The sequence below is a fragment of the Staurois parvus genome, unplaced genomic scaffold, assembly GCF_062004578.1.
Source record: "Staurois parvus isolate SC_StPar_1 unplaced genomic scaffold, SC_StPar_1.0 ptg000151l, whole genome shotgun sequence".
NCBI lineage: Eukaryota > Metazoa > Chordata > Amphibia > Anura > Ranidae > Staurois > Staurois parvus.
Window position 1 is genome coordinate 14,295,719 of NW_028317947.1, and position 26,185 is coordinate 14,321,903.

The 26,185-nt window shown below is 44.8% G+C and overlaps 1 protein-coding gene across 1 annotated transcript in view; it reads right to left on the reverse strand.

Moving 5' to 3' along the window:
* Positions 1-725: 725 nt before the first annotated feature.
* Positions 726-26,185, reverse strand: part of LOC149464512 (beta-1,4 N-acetylgalactosaminyltransferase 2-like) — a 72,302-nt gene continuing 46,842 nt past the window's right edge. The window contains exons 6-10 of the mRNA XM_089674733.1: positions 24,061-24,147; positions 13,262-13,449; positions 12,255-12,395; positions 7,805-8,027; positions 726-1,029 (exon numbers count right to left, since the gene is read on the reverse strand). Coding sequence (XP_089530859.1) covers positions 818-1,029; positions 7,805-8,027; positions 12,255-12,395; positions 13,262-13,449; positions 24,061-24,147 — 851 coding nt within the window. The 3' untranslated portion in view covers positions 726-817. The remainder of the gene's footprint in view (positions 1,030-7,804; positions 8,028-12,254; positions 12,396-13,261; positions 13,450-24,060; positions 24,148-26,185) is intronic.

Here is a 26,185-nt window from a genome sequence, read left to right on the forward strand (position 1 = left end):
GCTTGGTTAAGGGTCTGGTATGGATTTCGGGGGGGACCCCCCCCAAACCATTTTTTTTTTGTTTGGCATGGTAGGGTTCCCCTCAAAATCCAAAGCAGACCTGAAGGGCTTGGTATGGATGGGAGAGGGGGACCCCATGCCTTTTTTAAAAAAAAACTTTTAATTGGCAATTCTTTTGATATTCAGCTGCCAGCAGGGAACCCCGCTGACAGCTGAAACATGAATGAATGTTTCACTACTAAAATACCGCATAACCTAATAATATAACTCATGCGGTTTTTAGTAACTACTCACATGTGGTAAGATGCCGCTCAGTAAAATGTCCCTGTCCGAAGTTCGCGGCTGAACTCTCGGTAGGTTTGAATATTCGACCGCGAACCAAACAGGGGTGTTTTCAGCACATCACCAAACAGGGGTGTTTTCAGCACATCACTATGCATTAGTATAACTGTACAGATCTTTGCAACAACTTAGTATATCAAGGTGAATAATACCTTGGTGTTTTGGGACAATTTAGTCCTCAGTTTTTTGGAAAATGTTAATGGATATCTCCTGATTTTTTTTTTTTCAATGGAAAACTAGCCCAAAATAGTAAAAAAAAAAAATTAAAGACTTTTTTAAAAATATTAATTATATCTTTCTTGCCATCTACCAAAGAACAACTGAAATTAAATGCTTTTACTCTTGACGGTCAAAGTGATACCAAATAAGTCATTACTGAAAAGTTTAAATAGACAAATTTATTTAAATATATCAGATCAAATGAATATATTAGTATATCCCTTGATCAGCAGCCAACCATTAAGAAAAATAAAACTTAGTGTTTTGTGAAACAGCTCAGATGGTTCTTGAAATAAAGTAGTGCAAGTTTAGTCCTGACTTGCTCTGCAGTGCTTTGCCGAAAGAAGCTGTATTTTTCTGACAATTTACGTAGTTTTTCATCTTTTGGTGTTTCTTTTGTCTGGTGTCCAATAGCGACATGGCTACATGAACCCACTCTCAGGCGTCCTAAACCATCGATGAAGAATTCTGGAATTTAAAAAAAAAAACATTTTTAATATTCATTTTCTAAGTACAATTAACGTATCCTGTAAGATAGTCTAACTAAGCACCAAATTCAGCTTCTATGTGTTGCGCAAATGTCATCAAGTAAATTAAAGCCCAATTCCAGGAAAATGTAAAAATCCTCTTTCACTTGTGTCTCTCACACTCCCCCTCCCAGACACTGCAGCTCACAGTGGGATGGTTTCAGAAAAAAAAGAGGCAGTGCTGTCAATCCGAAAGGACTAGGTGTGGCCAAATGTTGATTGACAAACTACCGGCCTGTGAATCAACAGCAACAAGGCTGAAAGCCTGACCCTCTGCAACATTTTCTTGTGCTACTGTAATGCAAGCAGGCACAGCTTACATGAGAGCAGGGGTGTATTTACCACAAGGCAAACAAGGCATTTGCCTAGGGCGGCACTTTTCAGGGGGGCAACAGTTTTCTTCAGGGGGGCAGTACCATCCAATGAAAGAAGGAGAGGAAGAAGGGACACACGCAGCACGGGAATCTGAGAGAGGCTGCAGGCTGTTAATAGTGTATGCAGAGCCTGACTCTTGTTCCAGGGGATGCCCAGAGCTGTGAAAGTGAGTGTCTTATCTCTTGCCAGAGGGGGGGGGCATTTGCCAGTGTATGGGGGGTGGTGGTAGCAAGGGAGGACTTACCATTTGGAAACTCAGGCACTACCCGAGGGCCCGGGGTCAGTAGGGGGCCCCATGAGATGCCCCTGATACCTTTTTCATAGGCTTTTTTGAGTTTGGGCAAGGACACAGGGGCCCCATGATCCCCTATTGCCCGGGGGCCCCTTGAGTTGTCAGTCCGCCCCTGGGTGGTAGTAAAAGGCACTCTTGGGTGGGGGTGGGAGCAATGGGGTGTTGTCGGTCAATGTCAGGCTCTCTCCGTGGGATGGGGTGGAGCCTATATTTGTGTCGCTTAGGGCAACCCTATACCTAAATGCACCACTGCATGAGAGTGGCAACTATGCACTAAATTCTGCAGTATGGTTGTCACACCATCTGCGGAAGCTGCATTAGGTCTTCACTGGCAGGATTAACAGGTATTTGTAGGACTTTGTAGGACTTTGGTCCAATTTCAGCAACTTGTTTCGTTTTAGATAAAATGGGGGTTTCAGCCTATGTCAAGATATTATTAGTCTGTGTCCCCACTAGTGATGAGTAAATTGGCCTGGGTTTGGTTTGCGGGAGGATCTATGAACCCAGCCTGAAATATACAAACCCCCTGAGCATGGTACCTGAACCCTTTTGAAGACTAGGCCAACCAAATCTTGGAATTTTTATATTTTACTGACTTATTGAACGGCCTATTTGCAAGCTTTTGATTAAAAAGGGCATTGGTAGCAGGGCACTGCTATCGGGGACCAATGCAAAAAAAAAAAAATTACAAATCACAATTTTTCGGGGAGTGGATCTTTTATAAAGGTTTAAAGGGTACCATTAAAAATAAACAATTCCATTAAATAACATGCTGGAGGGAATCCTTGTAACACCACATTGAGGTGGACCCCACAAATGTTTTTTTCTTAAAGGGTCAAAAAAAAAACAACCCAGTGTGGGACCTACCCCTTCACAAAAAAATCCAAACCAGACTCTTATTCAGCAATGCAACCTGGCTGGCCCCCTCCGCCATCACCACCCTCAATCCATATAGGACACATGCCCTCAACACTGGCTGGCCTCAGGCTGCAGCAGCAATGAGGTTCAGGCAAGCAGACAAACTGGTAAAATCTGGTCATTTAGTCCACCCGCTCTGCAAACAACTTGGTATTGGGGTAAACTCATAGTTGACCCAAACCCAAAGCTCTTCTCTGTGACTCCCCACGGGCGATATCTCCCTTCCTTATTATTATGACGGGGGTCAGAGGGATAGGATGTACAGGAAAATCTTTCTGATGGGGACAGAGGTAGCAACAACGACTTTTATAGTAGAATAAGGTGACATCTGCATGGCAAAAAAGACTGTCAGAGCTTCTAATCCCTCCCTATTGCGCCCAAAATAAATACCAAAAATGGCTAAAGTATGGAAATAACATGGATTGCATTGTCTGTTTGGCTTTAATTCTGCAGTCCTGTTAATATCAGTTTCTCTTCTTCTGGCTTGGGAGAGCAGTAGATGAGTAGAAGACTTCAGATTTACAGCCTTAAACTCTGCATCTAGTACCTCTATGTATGGGACTAGATAGACGCAGTGGGGGCACCAGAAACCAAGCATTAATTCTATGCACGAGGCTAGTTTTGAAAAATATGTTTACTGATGATTAGACAAGTGTACAGCCAAAATTTTCATTTTGTTTTCAATTCATTTGTTCATTGAATAATTTTGGTTTGTCATTTCTGTTATGCTGAACAGATACATTTTTGGGATTAATTTCGCATCTTCATTGTCATTTGAAGGATTCAATATTTTCTGAATTCACTGTGAAAAAAAATGTTTGTTAAGGAACGGGCGGCCTGCCGGTTGCAGCATCCTTAACCACTTGACCTCCAGAGGATTTACCCCCCTTAATGACCAGGCCTCTTTTTGCTACTCGGCGCTGCACTAATTCAACTGATAATTGCGCGGTCATGCAACGCTGCACCCAAACGAAATTTACGTCCTTTTTTTCACACAAATAGAGCTTTCTTTCGGTGTAATTTGATCACCTGTGCGCTTTTTATTTTTCACGATATAAACAAAAAAAGGCCAAAAATTTTGAAGAAAAACAATATTTTTTATTTTCAGCTATAAAAAATATATAGTAAACTCAAAGTTGGTTATAAATTTAGGCCAAAATGTATTCTGCTCCATGTTTTTGGTAAAAAAAATCCCAATAAGTGTATATTGATTGCTTTGTGTGGAAGTTATAGCGTCTACATACTATGGTATAAATACTGCAATTTACGCCATTTTTCTGCTATACAGCGCTGCGCTAGTTTAATGGACAATTGCGCGGTCATGCAATACGATACATAAATGAAATTTACATCCTTTTTTTCCCCACAAATTGAGCTTTCTTTTGGTGGTATTTGATTGCCTGTGCAATTTTTATTTTTTGCGCTATAAAAAAAAAGGCTGACAATTTTGAGGAAAAAAAAACAATATTTTGGACTTTTTGCTATAAAACATGTCTAGTAAAAAAAAAATGCAAAAATCAAATTTAGTCATAAATTTCTGCCAAAATGCATTCTGCGACATGTCTTTGCTAAAAAAAAAACCCCAATACGTGTAAATTAATTGGTTTATGTGAAAGTTATAGCGTTTACAAAGATACTGGGATTTTTAGGGGTTTTTTTTATACTGATAATGGCGGCGATCAGTGAATTATGGCGGCGATCAGGGACTTATGGCAGCGACCAGCGACTTATGGCGGGACTGCGGCGGACATTCTGACATTGGGGGGTACTGACTTGGGGTCACTGACATTCCCAAAAACACTAACACAGTGATCAGTGCAAAAAAAAAAACACTGACACTGTACTAATGGCACTGGGGAGGAAGGGGTTAACTTTATTTTGCAGGGAAGGGTTATAGGAGTGAGGGGAGTGTTTTACTAGGGGGCGGGGGTGTATACTGGACGGAACAAGGCTGATCGAGAAAGAGAAACTGTTCTTTCTCGATCAGCTCATCCTCGAGCTGACAGGGAAGTGACAGACAGCACAGCTACTGCAGCTGTGCTCTCTGTCACTGTTTGCCGCCGATCTCCGGGAGATCTCCGGCGACTCACATCTGCGGCAGTGATCGGCGGGACAGATAGGGCGGCAGCACGCCTCGCGTGCGCCCCCTATTTGTTTACAAAACACACGTTTTAAAACGTGGTTTTGGCTGCCAGTGCCGCCCTGCCGCCGTATATCTACAGTGGCTGGGCAGCAAGTGGTTAACAACCAAGACTCATCTGTTGTCAGCAGGATTCCCCACTGACAGCAGATTGTAAACAGCAGAAGTGCTGGGGAAATAAAATTAAAAAACCCAGCATGGTGCTTACACCCCCCCCCCCCCCCCCCACCCCAAATCCATATCAGGCCCTTCAGGTTTGGTATGCATTTTGAGAGGATTCCCATGGCAATTTTTTTTTTTAAACGGCGCAGGATTTCCCTAAAATCCATACAAGACTCTTATCTGAACATGCAGACTGACATTCCAGGAAAGGGATGAGTGAGCACCCCCCATCCTGAACCATACCAGACCACATGCCCTCAATATGGGGTGATCCTTTGGGGGAGGGGGCTTGGGAGGTAGTTGTGGGTGTCTGTGGCTGGGAGGCTTATTGGAATCTGGAAGCCCCCTTTAACAAGAGATTCTAGCTCCCCCCTATGTGATTGAGTATAAGGAACATAGTACCCCCCTCATTCACCAAAAAAGCGTAAAAAAATAAAAATGCACACACAAGTCCTTTATTAAATAAATGCCCCCCCCGAAGTAGATCCATTGTCAAACATAATGAACACCGGTCACTGACCCACACGAAAAGAACAATCCCACTGCTCACAAAACACATTAGTCCTATGTTACACGCTGAATGGCAGGTAAACATGGGGGCCGGTTCATTTGGTGACATCACCAGATGACTCTGCCCCCATGTTTACCTGTCATTCGGGTAGTGTCCCATGACCTGTCACATGCCAAATGACAGATTAAAATGGGAACAGGGTCATCCTGTCATATTTTTAGATACAGTGGGGATCGAAAGTTTGGGCACCCCAGCTAAAAAATTTGTATTAATGTGCATAAAGAAGCCAAGGAAAGATGGAAAAATCTCCAAAAGGCATCAAATTACAGATTAGACATTCTTATAATATGTCAACAAAAGTTAGATTTTATTTCCATCATTTACACTTTCAAAATAACAGAAAACAAAAAAATGGCGTCTGCAAAAGTTTGGGCACCCTGCAGAATTTATAGCATGCACTGCCCCCTTTGCAAAGCTGAGACCTGCCAGTGTCATGGATTGTTCTTAATCATCGTCTGGGAAGACCAGGTGATGTCAATCTCAAAGGTTTAAAATGCCCAGACTCATCTGACCTTGCCCCAACAATCAGCACCATGGGTTCTTCTAAGCAGTTGTCTAGAAAACTGAAACTGAAAATAGTTGACGCTCACAAAGCTGGAGAAGGCTATAAGAAGATAGCAAAGCGTTTTCAGATGTCAATATCCTCTGTTCGGAATGTAATTAAGAAATGGCAGTCATCAGGAACAGTGGAAGGTAAAGCAAGATCTGGAAGACCAAGAAAAATATCAGACAAAACAGCTTGCAGGATTGTGAGAAAAACAATTCAAAACCCACGTTTGACTGCACGATCCCTCCAGAAAGATCTGGCAGACACTGGAGTTGTGGTACACTATTCCACTATAAAGAGATACTTGTACAAATATGGTCTTCATGGAAGAGTCATCAGAAGAAAACCTCTTCTACGTCCTCACCACAAAAATCATCGTTTGAACTTTGCAAATGAACATATAGACAAGCCTGATGCATTTTGGAAACAAGTTCTGTGGACCGTTGAGGTTAAAATTGAACTTTTTGGCCGGAATGAGCAAAGGTACGTTTGGAGAAGAAGGGGCACAGAATTGAATGAAAAGAACCTCTGTCCAACTGTTAAGCATGGGGTTGGATCAATCATGCTTTGGGGTTGTGTTTCAGCCAGTGGCACAGGGAACATCTCACGAGTAGAAGGAAAAATGGATTTAATAAAATTTCAGCAAATTTTGGATGGTAACTTGATGCCATCTGTGAAAAAGCTGAAGTTAAAGAGAGGATGGCTTCTACAAATGGATAATGATCCTAAACACACCTCGAAATCCACAGGGGATTACATCAAGAGGCGTAAACTGAAGGTTTTGCCATGGCCTTCACAATCTCCTGACCTCAACATAATTGAAAATCTATGGATAGACCTTAAAAGAGCAGTGCGTGACAGACAGCCCAGAAATCTCAAAGAACTGGAAGACTTTTGTAAGGAAAAATGGGCAAAGATACCTCAAACAAGAATTGAAAGACTCTTGGCTGGCTACAAAAAGCGTTTACAAGCTGTGATACTTGCCAAAGGGGGCAGTACAAGATATTAACTCTGCAGGGTGCAGAAACTTTTGCAGACGCCATTTTTTTGTTTTCTGTTATTTTGAAAGTGTAAATGATGGAAATAAAATCTAATTTTTGTTGACATATTATAAGAGTGTCTAATCTGTAATTTGATGCCTTTTGGATATTTTTCCATCTTTCCTTGGCTTCTTTATGCACATTAATGCAAATTTTTAGCTGGGGTGCCCAAACTTTCGATCCCCACTGTACATCCAAATCTCCGAAAAATGAAAATGTTGTCCTTCGTGTGATTCTATAATACGCCAATGGGTCAGCCAACTGAACCAACAGTGCTTTGACTTCCTAGCAGAGTCTCCTGGCATTTAATAGAAACATTGACAGACGTTTTAAATGTTGAAGATGGAACATCCTGTGCAGGGGCGGACTGACCATTGGGGAACTCGGGGACTGTCTGAGGGCCCGGGGTCAGTAGGGGGCCCCATGAGATGTCCCTGGTACCTTTTCATAGGCTTTTTTGGATGTGATTTGAGTGTGGGCGAGGACACAGGGGCCCCATGATCCCCTATTGCCCTGGGGCCCCATGAGTTGTCAGTCCGCCCCTGATCCTGTGTCTACCTCTACAGAGCTTTTATAATTTCCTGTTACTGGAAACATGGATTTGGTCCTCAAATGGTTGCCTAAATTAGATTTTCCTGGGCATGAAAGAGGCTGCAAAACACTGTAATTACCAGTATGTGCTACTCGGTTCAGCTTTGGGTCAAATCCAACACCAAGAACTCTCTCTGTATGGGCCAGGAAGAAATTCACTACTCCTCCAGTCATGACACAATTAGGAAAGCCTTCAATTTGATGGTATCCACCTCCTCGCCAATGTAGACAATCACCTTCATCATCTCCTTCCTCCCAGAGGAGTTTGAAGCTGAAATGGGTCCCTGCCACATTACCACCTACCTGCAACGAAACCAAATGTTAAATGATAGTGAACAATGATACTGATACACAGTTGTCAGTCCTGGCCATGAAGGTAGTAAAAGAGATTTTCTGATCAGAATTGAAAACATTTCTTGCCTAAGCTTGATGAGGAAAAGAGACCCTATACCAGGGGTGGGCAACTGTGGCTCTCCAGCTGTTGTAGAACTAAAAGTCCCATGAGACATTGCAAAACTGACAGTTACAAGCAGGGGCAGACTGACAACTCATAGGGCCCCGGGCAATAGGGGATCATGGGGCCCCTGTGTCCTTGCCCAAACTCAAAAAAGCCTATGAAAAAGGTACCAGGGGCATCTCATGGGGCCCCCTACTGACCCCGGGCCCTCGGGCAGTGCCCGAGTTTCCAAATGGTCAGTCTGCCCCTGGTTACAAGCATGACTCTCAATGGCCGAGGCATGATGGGACTTGTAGTTCACCAACAGCTGGTTGAGCCACAGTTGCCCACCCCTGCCCTATACTGTATTTATAAAGCTGCTGTCACAAGACTGAAGCAAATTTAAATGTGTATCAACCACATCCTAGTTAGATTAATAGAGTTCGAGGAGAGCATCTGTTTCCAGCAAAGCAGTTTTTCCATCAAGAGACTGTAAAAATCAAAACACTAAGTAATAAATTTCCCTTTAAACAGAGTGGATGATTGCCTCAGGGCCATGCTTCTGAACCCATTGCATAGTAATGGTAAAAACAAATCTTCCATTATTTCTGTTATGAAGCACTGCCAAGAAATTCCTCACCAGGTTACAAAGAATAAAAACCATGCAATCAGCCCTTACATCTAGAAGAGATTATAATCAAATTGTGCCTAGGGCTGTGATCGCTCATATTAGAGTCAGTTGGATAGGAGATTACTAAGGGATTAGTCCATCCAAAAGTGATGTGGTGGTGTCTCTGAAGCCAAGTCAAGTTCCTAGCTTCTTATTGATCTTGGATATTCCAACAATGAGATCTCCCTGCTATAATCGCCACCTCTGTGCCTGACTACCTGTTAGATCTCCCTGCCATATTCCTGTTCCTGCCCACCTGGTAGATTTGTGTGTTCTAGCCACTTCTGTTACATTCTCCATTACATGAAATAAATAAACATTCAGTGGTAGCCCTTCATAATGGTCACATCAAGTTTAAAGAGCTAGGAAGCCAACCAAAGGGATCTTACCAAAAGAATCACTGTCAGATGGCAGTGAGATGGAGAATAAGTGTACCCTTGTGAGGACCACTGTGTTTGTAGGTCACCCTAAGCTTTGTACAGCAAGGGAACATGCATGTTCCACACTTTCATCCACAGTTAGTGAACAGTCCATGAGCCTGGGTTTTGTTATTTTATTAGGGGAAGATATCTTGGATGGGGTAATAGAGATTATGGGATGCCCAACTTGTCTGAATCAATGCACAAGGACAACTTCCTTCCTATTTACAGAAACAGATCCTGCTCTCTTCCTTGAAAGCCCTCAGTCTTTGTGGATAAGCAGCAACAGCCCCCTTACGGACAAAGAACTCGCAGCCCCCCCCCCTCTGAAAATCAACTTGAATTGTAACTACTTATTATTATTTTATTATTATTATACAGTATTTATAAAGCGCCAATAGTTCGCTCAGCGCTGTACATTACAAGTACTACTTGCACAGATGTCTCCTCTCCGCTGTACTACCTCTTCCAGCTCCACAGCCTGCAGACAATACCAGCCCTCCTAGCTGCTCTGAAGATCTCCCAGGACAAGGGTAAATGATTAAGCTCAGTGCTGTCCTTAGAAAGTTTGCTGCTTGTGGCAGTCTCTCCCCTTGTGAATCCCAGGGTGTGCTGATGCGCTCATTTTGTCCTCCTTGCTCCCACTGCTCCCAGGCCTTGATCCTATTCATGCTGTACTGTTGAATAGATCCACCTGAGCTAGCCTGAACCCAGCCCCCCCAACCAGGCCACCGACAGTCTCCTCAGTTCTCCATCTTCCAACTGACTCCCCATCCAGCCTGACTATCCCATATTTATTGGTTGGTCTCACTACTCTACCAGGACATCCAAACCTGGGATTGGATAGACTCCCATAACAATGCAGATTAGGTCTACACCTCTTCCACCTACTGGCTTCTGGATGGTTCCCATGGTCCTCCAGAACCAGGTGGAGGCGATACAATCCCAATCTGTTAAGTCATTCAGCTTGACCTGCAGTAACCCGACCTTAGTCACAGACTGACACAGTTACCATGAGTCATACACAATAGATTTCCCTACACTATTTTAGAATACGTATAATTTATTTTCTGCAAGTGGAAGCTTCAACATTGTGAAGAAACTCACAAAACATAAAATAGAAACACCCACCACACATCTGCAAGAACTGACCTTAGTCCGGCAGCACTGCCATTATAATCAACAGAAGCAACAAAATAGGGGTTACCAGGAAGACAAGTTTTTAAATAGCAAATTCTAAAGCAAATGATAAAAAGAATTAGAGCAGCATTTGATTTTCTTGCAATGAAACATACTCAGCAGTAGACATGTGCACGCTGGAAAATTTTGCTTGTTTTCTACACCGCAGCGTGCACATATGCCACAGCGGTACGCATATATGCGGCATTTTGGTGGGTGGGCCTTAACACTGAAAGGATGTATATATACATACCAGAATGTAAATAGAGCTGTGCCAAGAGCACGCACCCTGCACGCTCCCAGCACAGGTACTGGCTAACAGAAAGCTCTCGATCTCTACTTGCGGTCAGGAGCTTTTGGATCATGTGACCGCTGTGACAGCCAATCATGTCGGTCACATGGTCAGAAACCCCGCCCCGCCTCCTGTCATCAGGACCTTTGGGTCTGGTATGAATTTATGAATTTTAAGGGGAACCCTATGACAACATAAAAAAAAAAAAACAGCATGGGGTCCCCTTCAATATCCATACCAGATCCTAATCTGGCCCAGCAGGCCAGAAAAGGGGGTGGGGAACAAGCAAGTGCCCCCCCTCTCTTATGAACCATACCAGGCCACATACGCTCAACATGGGGGGTGCTTTGGGGAGGGGGGCTCCCCCAAAGCACCTTGTCCCCATGTTGATGGGGACAAGGGCCTCCTCCCACAACCCTGGGCTGTAGTTGTGAGGGTCTGCAGGTGGGGTCTTATTGGAATCTGGAAGCTCCCTTTCCCCAAGATCCCATCCCCAATGTAAATGAGTAGGGGGTACCCCTACTCATTCACCATAAAAGTGTCAAAAGTAAAAAAAGACACACGGTTTTGACAACTCCTTTATTTAAAAAACCCGGCAAAAACATAAATGTCCTTCGAAGCAGATCCAACTTCAATCACAATGAACGCTGGCTGCCGGCCTGCACGAAAGAAAAAACCCGCCGCTCAACAAACACATCTGCTTCCATGTCCCGTCACACACCGATTGATGCGTAAAGATGATGGAAGGTCATCCAGTGACATCACTGGATGACATCGCCCCTATGTTGACAGGACACTGCACTCATTTTTTTTTCTCGATTTGTTCAGATTCATTACAATGTCAGAAAACTAACACTGCACATCACCCTGAACACACCATCCCTACTGTGAAACATGGTGGTGGCAGCATCATGTTGTGGGGATGCTTTTTTTCAGCAGGGACAGGGAAGCTTGTCAGAGTTGATGGGAAGATGGATGGAGCCAAATACAGGACAATCTTAGAAGAAAACCTGTTAGAGTCTGCAAAAGACTTTAGACTGTGGTGGAGGTTTGACCCAAAATATACAGCCAGAGCTACAATGGAATGGTTTAGATCAAAGCATATTCATGTGTTAGAATGGCCCAGTCAAAGTCCAGACCTAAATCCAATGAAGAATCTCTGGCAAGACTTGAAAATTGCTGTTCACAGACACTCTCCATCCAATCTGACAGAGCTTGAGCTATTTTGCAAAGAAAAATTGGCAAAAATGTCCCTCTCTAGATGTGTAATGCTGGTAGAGACATCCCCAAAAAGACTTGCAGCTGTAATTTCAACGAAAAGGTGGTCCTACAAAGTATTGACTCTGGGGGGCTGAATACAAATGCACCCCACACTTTTCACATAATTAATTGTAAACAATTGTGAAAACCATTTATCATTTTCCTTCCACTTCACAATTATGTGCCACTTTGTGGTGGTCTATCACATAAAATCCCAATAAACTACATTTACGTTTTTGGTTGTAGCATGACAAAATGTAGCAGCATATCTCACCACATCCAAGTCGGTTCCTTCCAACACATCCACTAGTTTTTCTATCTTTGTGTTCTCGGTAAACAGAAAGTCATCATCCACCCAAAGGAAATATTTGGTTTCTACTTGGGATACGGCAAGATTCCTTCCCGCAAACCAGCCCTGGAAAAACAAGAAACCGTTTAATGCTCAGAAATATTTGGTTCCGCAAACTGTGCCAACTTGTGTTAATGGTAAATGAATACAAAGCTACATTAATTTGTGTCTTTGATATCTGCCTGAAGTTCTGCATTTAAAGAAATATTGTAAAAGCTGTAATAATTTTAGTGGAATCTGTGATTCTGTTGGGGAACTTTTCCCTTACTTCATGTCCCTGGGACACCTATACACAGGGCTGCTACTAGAAACTATAGGGCCCCATACAGCCAACCTGACAGGCCCCCCCCCAAAAAAAAACAGTTACGAATGAATCGGTAACAATCACTCATTGTGTTCATTCAGGGAAAAATGTGCTGGTAAATGTGACATATTAACCAGACCCTTCCCCCACTCCTCATCCTGGATCCTATTGTATGCTTGCTGGGAAGAAGGAGAGGGAAGTTGGCAACACTGCGAGGGTGAGAGCACACAGGTGGGCCCTGGGTAGCAAGGGGAAATGTATGGTGCACAGGTAGGGTGGTGGGTGCTGTGGTTGTGGGGGGGGGGGGCAATTACTGGAACCATCCCCTGTATGACTCTGTAGCAGCTGAAAGCCAGAAGAAGCCAGCTTTCAGCTGCTGCAGACAGAACTATACAAGAGATCGGTTCTAATAATTGCCCCTTTAGTGCCGATTACCCTCCCTGACCACATCTGATTCATCCATCTGTCTGGCCCCCCCTGCTGGCCTGGGCCCCATGCAGGAGGACTGGTGGTGCCCCCTTATCCATGGCCCTGCCAATACAAATGGAGGGGGGGGGGTCACCTGGACAAAATATATAACAAAATACTATGTCTCATCCCTCAGTCATAGAAATGGAATGGACTTTACCTTAGCATATGGCATAATGTACTGTTCTACATTTGGATCTTTAATTTTCTCAGGCGTTTCATTGTCATCCGCCACGATGACTTTTATGTCGGGGTAATACAGACGTATACTTCTTATCAACTCCCGTAACTTATCATAGCGCAGAAAAGTCTTTGTGGTGATTGTCACCAAGGAGCTAATGTTTCCATCTACAAATAAAATATACAAAATATGAGATAGCTGCAAGTCTTGTGAGCACATACTAAATATCATCACTATTTTGGCTTGCTCATTTCTGCCTGCGGTCAATCAGGGGAAAGCCAATACCGAATTTTCTTTGACATGTCAAATCCCTGTAACATTTTATCAAAATATGATGAGTGCACATCAGAATATATTGTACAGGAAGACTTCACATTTTTGGGGTTGGGTGGATAACGTCTAACTTTTTTCCACTAAAAGTATATCTAGAATCCAATACAAAGCCATAATACATTACAGCTTATCAGTCCTTAGATGGAGTGCCTGTGTTACTTTTTTCCCTTCGTCTTCATCTGGTAATTCACTTCCTGTGCCTAGGTGGCTACACTCAATCCTCTAGTGTATCTATGGAGGGAGCCATGGTTGTCACACATTTTAGAATTCATACATGTTTGCCTTTGTTAATCTTGATTATGTGTGGGGTGGTGTAACTAGTAATTTACACAAGAAATGTGGGCATCTCCTTATCCCTCAGATGAGTGGGACCTCCCTTAGTTCTTGTAAGAGTGATGTCACAACTCTCCTATTGGTAGTTATCATATATACGGGGGTGATGCTTAGAGTAGTATGGTGACAAAAAATAGAAGAAGATATAATCTGGCTATGTTGTATGGCCCCCTCTGGGGCTTCTTTTCCCTGTATTGGGCATTCCTCCATACCACCCAGCTCCTGACCACTTCAAAACAGCTAGGTGATCTGAAATGGTGGAAGATTTGAGTTTTGTGAATTGTTATTATGCTACCTAATGGAAAAGATGTAACAGATTACTTGTTGCATACTCGTTGGATGTTGTAACTGGAAAAGTATTCAGTAAAACCAATGCAAGATCCACTAGATCTAAAAAGTACAGGACTGTAGGTACACAGAAGAGGCACAGAGTTGGGGTGGGAGCAGGTGGTGACTAGGTGGAGAGAGATCCACCTGCCTGGCAGTGGAAGATGACCTCAAGTGTTGACAGGCAACTGCGGACCTGGGCCTCCATGTCACATGGGCCTCAGGTAAACATCAGGAGCTCCTGGCACTAGTCTGTAGCCACAAAATATGCAAGGCCATGCAAGAGAGTGTCTCCCAACCAAAGTGAGAGGTCAGTTTGCTGCACCAGACTTTGGGGATGGCAATAAGTAACTGACCCATCATCTGTGCACAGTTATACAGACACATGGAAAGTCTGCATTGGGCACACTTGCTGGGAACTGACTTAACAATGCAGCCCTTGGGTTTCCCAACCCAACATTTTGGCTAGTCAGCAGGATCGGCCTCAGACTGGATGGTGCTACTGAGAGGTGGACAGATCCAGGAGGTTTTTGGAAACAACTAGAATATGCCATACCTCAGTAGAGGAGGTGGAGAAACTGTGCAAATTTGGGGGCCTCAAGCTTGTAGTAAAAATGTGTGAGCTGGTAAAAGGACATGTGTTACTTTCAGGCCATTTCCAGGACTTCCTTGGAAAAGTTCAGGAGTGCTACTGGAGAAACCTCTTTGATTTTGCTTCTGCTAGGCCTTGGGGTAGCTTTAGGAACTGGACTGAGCTTTATACTGTGGAGAGGTTCTGCCATATGCAATAATGGGATGTCTGACTCCTTGCTGCCCCTGTGCCCTGTGTCTGATCTGGTGGAGTTTTTTGGCTTCCGCAGAACCTTTATATTTCATTTGTTTCCAGAAATGTCTGAGTCCCAGTGACTTCAGGATCTCCATGGAGAGTGGTGTGGTCTTAGAGCAGATCTCTACAAAGTCAACAACTCAGGAACCAGTGAGGTCCCCGGGTCTGGATGTGACAAGGCCCAATTTCCCTGTGCAAGTAGGAGTTGAGTCAGGAATCAGTATCAATCCTATCATGATGTCAGTATTGTGATATTAGCCTAGGGCCCAGACCAAGAGATGGAATACAGAAAATTAAAATAAAAGAAAGTCTGTATTCTCCATACTTGTTTCAGGTCAGCGCCTCACAGTATTGAAACCAAATTGCCAGCATGGCAGGCAGCTGTCAGGATCCAGGTGTTCTGCGGCATCGCGTCGGGCGGCGCATGCGCAGAACACCAACTCTCTCTACCCGGCGGGCGGTAGGACCTGGCCGCGCATGGCAGTGGCGGGGTTCACGCATGCGCACTCGGGATCACGGACGCGCGCCTGGCACCAATGACAGCGGGAGGCGGGCTATTTAAACGTAGGAACAGGTATGTTAGTTGCCGTTTGGTCTTGTATCCTGTGTCTTGTATCCTGTTCCTGTGTTGCTGTATACTCTGTTGCCGACCTCTGCTTGTTCCTGATCCTGCTCTCTCCTGTTTGACCCCTGGCTTGCCTGACTACTCTTCTGTCTGATCCCTGGTACTGTATTTGCCCGCATCCTGCTGAACCTGGCTTGTGACCTGACCATTCTTAGCTCGCTCCTCTGTACCTCGCTGCCCGCATAATACCGACCCGGCCTGTCTGACCACGCATACCGTATCCATCCATCCATCCATCCATCCGGTTTGGATCAGACCTGTGTATCTGTCTGCCTCTTCCAAAGTAGATTCCGTTCCTGCACTCCCCTGTCAGTATTCTCTACCACCGCAGGACGCACTCGGGGGTTGCGACCTGGTTTCAGTCTGCACCAAGTCCATCCCCACCATCAGGGGCCCTGGTGAACAGCAGGCTGGGACTTAGACCCCGCGCCCTGGGAGCGTCCGTGCGGTGGGCTGCTAGAGACTCTGCCAGGCGGCTTAACAGTACCAAACGGCCAGAAAATGACGGAACCTGGAAGAGGACCATCCCCCCTGGAAAATATGTGCCAGCATCTGGCGGCTCTTACTCAGGCGGTAAGGGCGCTGGAGGAGGGCTATAATCACCTGGATGGTCGGATCCAGACCCTAACCACCACTATTTCGGCCCCCCAAGATCATAGTCCCTCAGCTCCGGCCAGTGGTACCCCTGAAACCCTGGCCGGACCAGCAGCACCTACACCTACACTTATGCCAGAACCTCATGTTCCTGTCCCAGAACGATTCAGTGGGAATCGCACCAAGTTCAGAGCATTTCGTAATGCCTGCCTGTTGTACTTTAGGCTCCAGCCACGTACGTTCGCGACAGAAACCGTGAAGGTGGGGTTTATTATTTCTTTGCTACTGGACGAACCCCAAGAATGGGCGCATCGACTATTAGAGATCCAGCAACCACCTCAGCTGGAATCTGTGGCAGCATTTTTTTGAAGCGATGGGCCTCCTTTACGATGATCCCGAACGAGCAGCATCAGCTGAATCGGCCCTTCAGTCTCTCAGGCAAGGTCGTAGGCCTGCAGAGGAGTATGCGGGTGAGTTCAGGCGGTGGATGGGACACACGCAATGGAACGACGCTGCCTTGCGCAACCAGTTCCGCATAGGCCTGTCTGAGTCCCTGAAAGACGAACTAGCCAAGGTAGGCATACCAGCCACACTAGAAAATCTCATGACCCTGGCTATTCAGATCGACCGACGCTTGCGGGAACGCAGGATGGAGAGGTCAGGCCAGGGCCTGAGGCCTGCTTGGATGTTACCCCATGCTCCAGGACCAGTCAGTAGCCCTACTGGGAATCGCAATCCAGAACCCCTGGATACGCCGGAACCAATGCAAGTTGGGCTAGCTCGTCCCTCCCTAACACCTGAAGAGCGTCAAAGACGCCGCCGCAACAACCTGTGCCTCTACTGTGGGGAAGCTGGCCACATGGTACGTTCCTGTCCGGTGAAGGCTGGTAAGTGCACTTCTGTTTACTCTGCCACACCTACCACAGCCAGTCACAATGTCAATTATTTAGCGGTACCCATTTCATTCCAGCTCCCCGGAAGGGTCGTGACGGCAACAGCGATCATTGATTCCGGGGCCTGTAGCTGTTTTGTGGATCTGGACTTCGCGGCTCGATTCCAGATTCCCTTACAGGTTAAAGAATGTGGGTTTAATATTTTCCTAGCCGATGGATCTCGGATCAAGTCTGGGGTGGTGGATCGGGAGACCCCGCCTCTCTGTGTGACTATATCCGAGACTCACCGAGAATTCCTGTGTTTGAATGCTATCTCCTCCCCTCTGTTTCCAATTATTCTGGGGCTTCCGTGGCTGCGAGCCCACGACCCCCAGATTAATTGGAAAGCCGGTACCCTCCCGTTCGGCTCTCCATACTGCCAAGAGCATTGTTGTCCACATGAGCCGGAGGCCCCACGCACACTATTCTGCGTAGATACTGACATGGAGCTGACACAACTCGTCCCTTCAGTTTACCATCAATACCTTGACGTATTTAGTAAGCGGGGAGCTGACAATCTTCCTCTGCATAGGGCCTACGACTGTCCAATCGATCTGCTCCCGGGATCTGAGGTACCTTTCGGGCGGATCTTTCCTCTGTCAGAAAAGGAACTGGGGGTACTAAAGGAATGTATTGAGGAAAATCTTCAGAAGGGGTTCATACGCCCCTCCACGTCCCCGGCCGGGGCGGGTATTTTCTTTGTTGAGAAGAAGGATAAATCCTTAAGGCCCTGTGTGGACTATAGGGAGCTTAACAAGATCACGGTAAAGAACCGTTACCCACTTCCTTTAGTACCAGAACTGTTTCAGCGACTCAGGACTTCATCTGTTTTTACGAAGTTGGATTTGAGGGGGGCTTACAATCTGGTCCGTATTCGGGAGGGAGATGAGTGGAAGACTGCCTTCCGTACTAGGTTCGGGCACTTCGAGTACCTGGTAATGCCCTTCGGTCTGTGTAACGCCCCCGCCACCTTCCAGCACTTCATTAACGATGTGTTCAGGGACTTCTTGGATATTTTTGTGGTCATCTATCTTGATGATATCTTAATTTTTTCTGCATCTCTGGAGGAGCATAGGGGTCACGTCAGGGTAGTGCTGGAAAGGCTCCGTTTGCATGGGTTATACGCAAAGACAGATAAATGCAGTTTTGAGCAGCACAGTATCCCCTTCTTAGGCCTAATTATTTCTACTACTGGAATAGCGAAGGATCCACAGAAGATCTCCGCAGTTCTGGAATGGCCGGTGCCGTTAGATAAAAAAGGGGTTCAGCGGTTCATTGGCTTTGCCAATTTTTACCGGAAATTCATTAGGAACTTTTCAGGCCTGGTATCCCCCATCACGCAACTTACCAAACAGGGAGTGCGTTTCAAGTGGACATCTGAGGCGCAAGAAGCCTTTGAGTCCCTAAAGAGGTTATTCACCGAGGCCCCAGTATTGAGCCATCCTGATTCTTCACTACCCTACATCTTGGAGGTGGATGCATCCGAAAACGCGGTTGGGGCTGTGCTTTCCCAAAGGAAGGGCGTCAAGGAACTGATGCATCCCGTGGCATTTTTCTCCAGGAAACTGTCTTCGGCCGAAAGGAACTATGACATAGGGGACCGAGAACTCCTGGCCATCAAGGCAGCGTTGGAGGAATGGAGGTACTTGCTGGAAGGAGCCGTGCACCCGATATTGATTTTTACGGATCACAAGAACCTTGAATATTTAAGAACGGCAAAGCGCTTGAGACCAAGACAGGCTAGGTGGGCACTTTTTTTCTCTCGGTTTGTGTTTCATATTACTTATAGGCCTGGATCAAAGAACACGAAACCAGATGCTCTTTCGCGGATGTTCGAAGACCCAAAGGAGGCCCAAAAACCTGACATCATCCTGTCGTCTGGTAATTTTTTGGCATTACAGACTGAGCTACGTTCCCAACTACAGGCAGCATCCATAGGGGCTCCAAATGTTCCAGGGGTGCCGCTACAGATTAGAGACGGATTATGGTGGAAAGAAGAACGAATCTTGGTACCTGACGAATCTCGTACCACGGTCTTGGGTCATTGCCATGACCATCCCCTGGCTGGGCACTTCGGGACCCGGAAGACGTTGGAACTTCTACAACGTATGTTCTGGTGGCCCAGCATGTCCAAAGATTGCGAGGCTTACGTAAAGACCTGCGCGGTCTGTCAAAGGAATAAGCCTTCCAGGAACAAGGCTTGGGGGCTCCTGCGACCCTTACCCATACCTAACAGACCGTGGGAAATGATTTCAATGGACTTCATTGTGGAACTTCCTCCATCTCAAGACCATACCGCCATTTTCGTGATTGTGGACCGCCTATCCAAGATGGCCCACTTCCTGCCTCTCAAAGACACACCATCCGCTGCAGAGACAGCGCAAATCTTTGTGAGAGAGGTGGTGAGAATCCATGGAATTCCTAAGGATATAGTTTCAGATAGGGGTACCCAGTTCACCTCCAAATTTTGGAAGGCACTATGCGAGACCTTGGAAATCAAGTTATCTCTCTCCTCGGCATATCATCCACAGACCAATGGACAGACCGAACGTACAAACCAGACCTTGGAACAATATCTCCGATGTTATACATCATTTCTTCAGGACGATTGGCTAACTCTTTTACCACTAGCCGAATTTGCTTACAACAATGCTAGCCACTCGACTACTCAGCAATCCCCATTTTTTGCCAATTATGGCTTCCACCCGACCTTTTTACCTGACACAATTCCTGAGAGTTCGGTGCCAGCTACACAGGACATGTTGCACTTCCTTTCTGCAAACAATAGGGTCTTACAAGAGGCGATCCTGAAGGCCCAGGAGGGCAGTAAGAAAGCCTTTGACAAAAGGAGAAGAGGGGAGCTTATGTTACACCCAGGGGACCAGGTCTGGTTGGCCACAACAAACCTTAAGATGACATGCCCATCACGGAAATTGGGACCAAGATTTATGGGCCCATTCCAGGTAAAGAGGAAGGTTAACGAAGTGGCGTACGAGCTCGTACTCCCGGAATCCTTTAGAATTCACCCGGTATTTCATGTATCTCTGTTGAAACCCGCGGCACCGGACCCATTCCCGAACCGGAGATCTAGGCCTCCTGACGCCATAAACGTTGATGGGGAGGAGGAATTCGAAATTGAGACAATTCTAGACTGTAGGAAGAGGGGAGGTCAGACCCAGTTTCTCATTAAGTGGAAAGGGTATGGTCCAGAGGAGAACTCATGGGAACCCTCCCAGAACATTCATGCCTCTAGATTGATTCGGGATTTTTTTGACAACCACCCACGCAAGAGAGAACTGTTGGGCATCCGGCGGCTGCCCGTAGGGGGGGGGCAATGTCAGGATCCAGGTGTTCTGCGGCATCGCGTCGGGCGGCGCATGCGCAGAACACCAACTCTCTCTACCCGGCGGGCGGTAGGACCTGGTCAAGCATGGCAGCGGCGGGGCTCACGCATGCGCACTCGGGATCACGGACGCGTGCCTGGCACCAATGACAGCGGGAGGCGGGCTATTTAAACGTAGGAACAGGTATGTTAGTTGTCGTTTGGTCTTGTATCCTGTGTCTTGTATCCTGTTCCTGTGTTGCTGTATACTCCGTTGCCGACCTCTGCTTGTTCCTGATCCTGCTCTCTCCTGTTTGACCCCTGGCTTGCCTGACTACTCTTCTGTCTGATCCCTGGTACTGTATTTGCCCGCATCCTGCTGAACCTGGCTTGTGACCTGACCATTCTTAGCTCGCTCCTCTGTACCTCGCTGCCCGCATAATACCGACCCGGCCTGTCTGACCACGCATACCGTATCCATCCATCCATCCGGTTTGGATCAGACCTGTGTATCTGTCTGCCTCTTCCAAAGTAGATTCCGTTCCTGCACTCCCCTGTCAATATTCTCTACCACCGCAGGACGCACTTGGGGGTCGCGACCTGGTTTCAGTCTGCACCAAGTCCATCCCCACCATCAGGGGCCCTGGTGAACAGCAGGCTGGGACTTAGACCCCGCGCCCTGGGAGCGTCCGTGCGGTGGGCTGCTAGAGACTCTGCCAGGCGGCTTAACAGCAGGTAACTAGCATTTTCCAATGTAGGGGTCTTTAACAGCAGCCTACATATATCTTTCAGCTTAGATGTCAAGTATTTCTTGTTTAGTATATTCTAGCTACAAGAGGGACATGGTCACTTTACTTTTCAGCCTGGATGTTTCGATTATTTTCTGTTGTGCATATTTTTGACCAATAGAGGGCATCACTGTTTTTTGTTGTTTTTGCCATATAAATGAAAAGATACCAAAAATTTTGCAAACAAATAATCTTTATAAATTTAGGCCAAAATGTATTCTGCTACATTTCTTTGGTAAAACAATCCAAATAAGTGTATATTATTTAGTCTGTGTGAAAGTTTTAGATTCTACAAACTATGGTATATATATTTGAAAATTGATCAGTCCTGATGTACTGATAGCCTATATTATTATTATTTATCATTTCTTGAGGCCCAAAAAATGCCAGGACAGTACAAATACCCCCATAATTACCCCTTTTTGGAAAGTAAACAGTCCAAGGTATTTACTAAGAGGCATGGCAAGTTTTTTGAAGTTGTAATTTTTTGTCACGATTTTTTGGAAAATGAAGAAAATAAATAAAATTTGGGTTTTGTTCATAAGTTTTTATTTACATACTGTCACCAGTCCAGTACAGCATCATCATATGACTGGTGTGGTGGTGATCAGGGATACTGACTGGTGACAGTAATGTAAAGTAGATGTAAAAGAAAAAAAATATTAATATTTAAATAATGTTTATTCAATTTTTGTAAAAATTTGTTTCTTACTTTTTTTTGTACAATTTATTTTCTTTTACAATTATTTTTTACATCCTGTCATCAGAGTAGTTCCGTGTCACCAGACACCATACTATTCTGGGGGGAGAGCAATGAGGGATTTTTTATTTTTCATACTGTGATTGCTTATAACAGTGATGATCACTGTTATATGCAATAGTTTGTACTGTCATGAATGGCTTTCAGTCATAACCACATGCTTACTATTGTGATGCTTAGATTAGCTACTGCTAATCACATGGTACAGGGTGCTGCGATTGGCCCAGGTAGCATGTGATAGCTCTGGGCCAATCACATCATCACAATAGTAAGCAAACTAAAGCCATTCATGACACTTTTGCTTACCTGTTATCATGTGATTGCTATGATTGATCCAGTGGACACAGCTGTCACAGCATCATAGAAACACAGAAAAGTGATGGCAGAAAAAAGACCAAGTGGTCCTTCGAGTTTTTTTTTTTATACATGTTTTGTTTTTGGTTTTCTGCAGAAGGGGGGGGGGGGGTTGTAAACTTTTTTGCCTGAATATATTTGTCCCAAGCATGTTTGAGACCACTTACTGTTGACTGACTCACTTCCTCTGCTGGAAGTCTCTTCCAAGCATCAACTACCCTTTCGGTAAAATAATACTTTTGAAGATTGATTTTGAACTTTCCTCCTCCAGTTAGCTGGAGGTCAGGTCCCCATGTTCTTTATATTGGTTTCATATTGAAAATACTACTCTCTTGAACCACTGCTCACCAGTGTGCATGTGCATTAGTAATTGTACTGCTGGCGGTCGGAATGTGGTTAATGTACTATTACAGTAAATCATATTTCCTGCTTTTGTAAATGGATGACCAAGTTTAGCAGAAAGACCCTTGCATGTCTAAGTAAGTTTGTGTGATGCTCTATCTATCAAGAGGACAGAACCTCGTAGACTATTCAGTCAGGGATTTATGCTAAACTCCGTGTAATGTGTGTAACTGAATTTTTGTGGATTTGAAGTTTAGTAATCTTTAGACATCTTTATGGCATGGTACTGGTGACTCTTGCTGGTCCTTGTTCTCATTCATGTGCATGTGGGTGTTTAGGCAATTCTGAGCCGTGACAAATGCCCATCAAATGTCTTGTCGGGTGCATTCAGCCAAATAACTTATTTTGGTGGTTGGTGATATGCAGTTTTCTGTTGATTTAGATTACTTCTTTTGGTGGGCTCTCTACCAAGACAGCAGTGCGAGTTTGCATACGGTGCCACTCCAACAATATGGGCTTGATAGGTTCTTCTACACCTTTTCTCTGCGTAAACCTAATCTAAGTAATACAATATGAGATAAGTGTGCGTGCCAATGGTCTAACCAGTGGTCTCCAAACTGTGGCTCGGATAACGGGAAGTTAAGGGCCACATCCAGACCTTGGGGCGCTGTTCCTCCTACTGATATGAGACATAATTTTGCCAACTGACTTCAGCAATGGGGCACTATTCCTCCCAATGATACCAAAGATTGGTCAATATTCCTCCCCTTTATAACAAATATGGTGATGTTTACTTCCACTGATGCCAGGAAACGTTCCACTCCCACTGGCCACAGTCTGGTCCCCTTAAAGTCTTAAGGAAAATCACTGGTCTTTTCTTTAAAAAGTTTGGAGACCTATGACCTGCGCACAAAGCATGCAATTCTTACAATTCTTAGTTGTTGCTCTCCTTTTTATTTTTCTAAATGTCTAATAATTTTGTTTTAATTATATATGTCTCTACTAGTTCCTACTGCCTATCAGTTACCTATTTATCTTCAGCACTAATTAGCTCCTGAAAGTCTTATGTACTTATGTGTCGGTGAAAGTTAAAAGCTTGTTATATAAGCCATCTTATAAATCACATTTACTTGTTCATTGCCTTTTCAGTTGTGTAAATCCAACCAAAAAGATTTCTTGGCCTCAATGGGGTCCATTGTGCAAAATACAGAATTGGAAACAACTTATTTTGCCTATACTTACCCCGTCCTGGGTCATGTAAGCGGGCTATTGGTGGTTGTCGAATTGAAACTGGGATAAAAGCCAAGTACTTGTTCATAGAAAATTTTACTGTAATGAAGATAAAACCAATGGTTAATAGAGACAGTATTACATTCAAAAGGAACAAAAATAAAGGATTGGTGAACAATAACCCTAATATACTGATGAACGGTGAATGATCTCAGTGCCCTTTAATGACTAGAGGTGATCGATTTGCCATAAAACAGTGAAGTCAGAAATGAGCCAAATTAGACCTAGAGAAGTGACTTCTTCCATCTTCTCTGGGATGTTCTAAGTCTACCCTACCCAACATCTGATCTAAGACTGAAATTCAGATCTTTCTTAGGGTGTGGCCTGGTACTTCTATTACTTAAAGTGATAAGAGAGTAGTATGGAGGCTGCCATTGCTGGTTTTCTTTTAAACATTCTAGTTGCTGGTCTTTTAAGCCACACACCGGGACCAAGCAAGCTGTAAATGAGTATCAGAAAATTGTCAGCATTCCTTATCACTATAACTTTTCAGGCAGTACTGAAACTTTCTCAACTTTGGCAGCTTCCATTATTCTATCATAACAAGGTCCCTTTAAAAAAGAAACTATAGGTTTTGTTTCATATTTATTTGGGGTTTTTAACATTTATAAGCCTTTACATTTTTTATACCCATTTTAATTCTCACTATCTACATGCAATCATTGGATGACCAACATTTAAAATATAACTAAAGGCAAATGTTTTGGACAGAGCGTACAAGGATTAGAACACCTACTAGGTTTTTATTGCTGTCTTTGCCTCCGTTAAGGAGATACACCCTTTCTATTTATGCTGTTGACCATTATCAATGAGTAAGCAAAAAAAATCCCACATTTTGAGACTATTTCAAGGAATTCCCTTCATTTGCAGGTATTTTCCCTTTCTGAGCAATACAAAGTTTGTGATGTATGCATAGACATGCACATGGGGCAGGACAGTTGTAGAGGAGGATGAAAGAGAGCGCACAAACCTTGCGCATTACCTCGATAAATAGTGACTAATTTTATTTTATTTAGGAAATATACTCACAAAAGTGACGGTAAAACAGGCATAAGTTAGCCATAATCCACACAGGGTTACAGGTAAATCGAAAGGGGGGGGGGATAGAAGCTAACGCGTTTTGAAGGGAGCTCCCTTCATCTGAGCTGGGTTTGGCAGAGAGAAACTTCAGTATAGCAGAGTTCCCATGGCAAGGAAACATTCAGCCACTCAGTATTACAGCAGTTCAGCCTGTTTAGTGACTAAACACTGTGGATTATGGCTAACTTATGCCTGTTTTACCATCACTTTTGTGAGTATATTTCCAAAATAAAATAAAATTAGTCACTATTTATCGAGGTAATGCGCAAGGTTTGTGCGCTCTTTCTTTCATCCTCTTCTACAGTTTTATCAAGCTTCCCCAGCTTCATGATAGAGCTGCACAACCTCTGATCACCAGTAGATGAACACGTTGTTTGTTACTAATGCCCGTTTGATCTGATCGCAGGAGATAATGGATCTTTGGCAAGATAGTTGTGTCTGGGCATGCCCTAATCACCCCAAGTGGTGCAGATTTCCCCTGCGCCCCCCCCCCCTTGTCTTATCACCCTGCAGCGGTACTAGCTTCCCTCCTCATAATGGAAAGTGGGGAAGAGGCCAGTAAACATGTCATTTACCGGCCCCTTTCTTTCCTGAATGAAAATAATGAGTAATCTGTCAGGAATGAACTTGCCAGTAATGGTGGGACTCACCTGCCTTGTGGGCTGCAGTACCAGGGCTGGCCAGCGGGTGCTCCCAGCAATCAGAGACTCAACCCTGCAGCCAGCCAAACACCTGAAGCTGATTATGCAGGTGTATTTAAGGGATGGCCAGACCTGCAGTCTGGGCCTTGGTGTGTGTTTTTCCTGGGCCCCTGTATCTTGTTACCTGCATCCCTGTTCCTGTTCCTGTTCCTGTCTGACTGATTCGTTGCTGACCCTGCCTGATCCGGACCTCTGCTGACTTCCCCTGTTTGATCCCTGGCTTGTGACCCCGTCCATTCTCTGCCTGACCCCCTGTACCTACCTGCCCATTAGTTGCTGTACCCGGCTCGTGATCT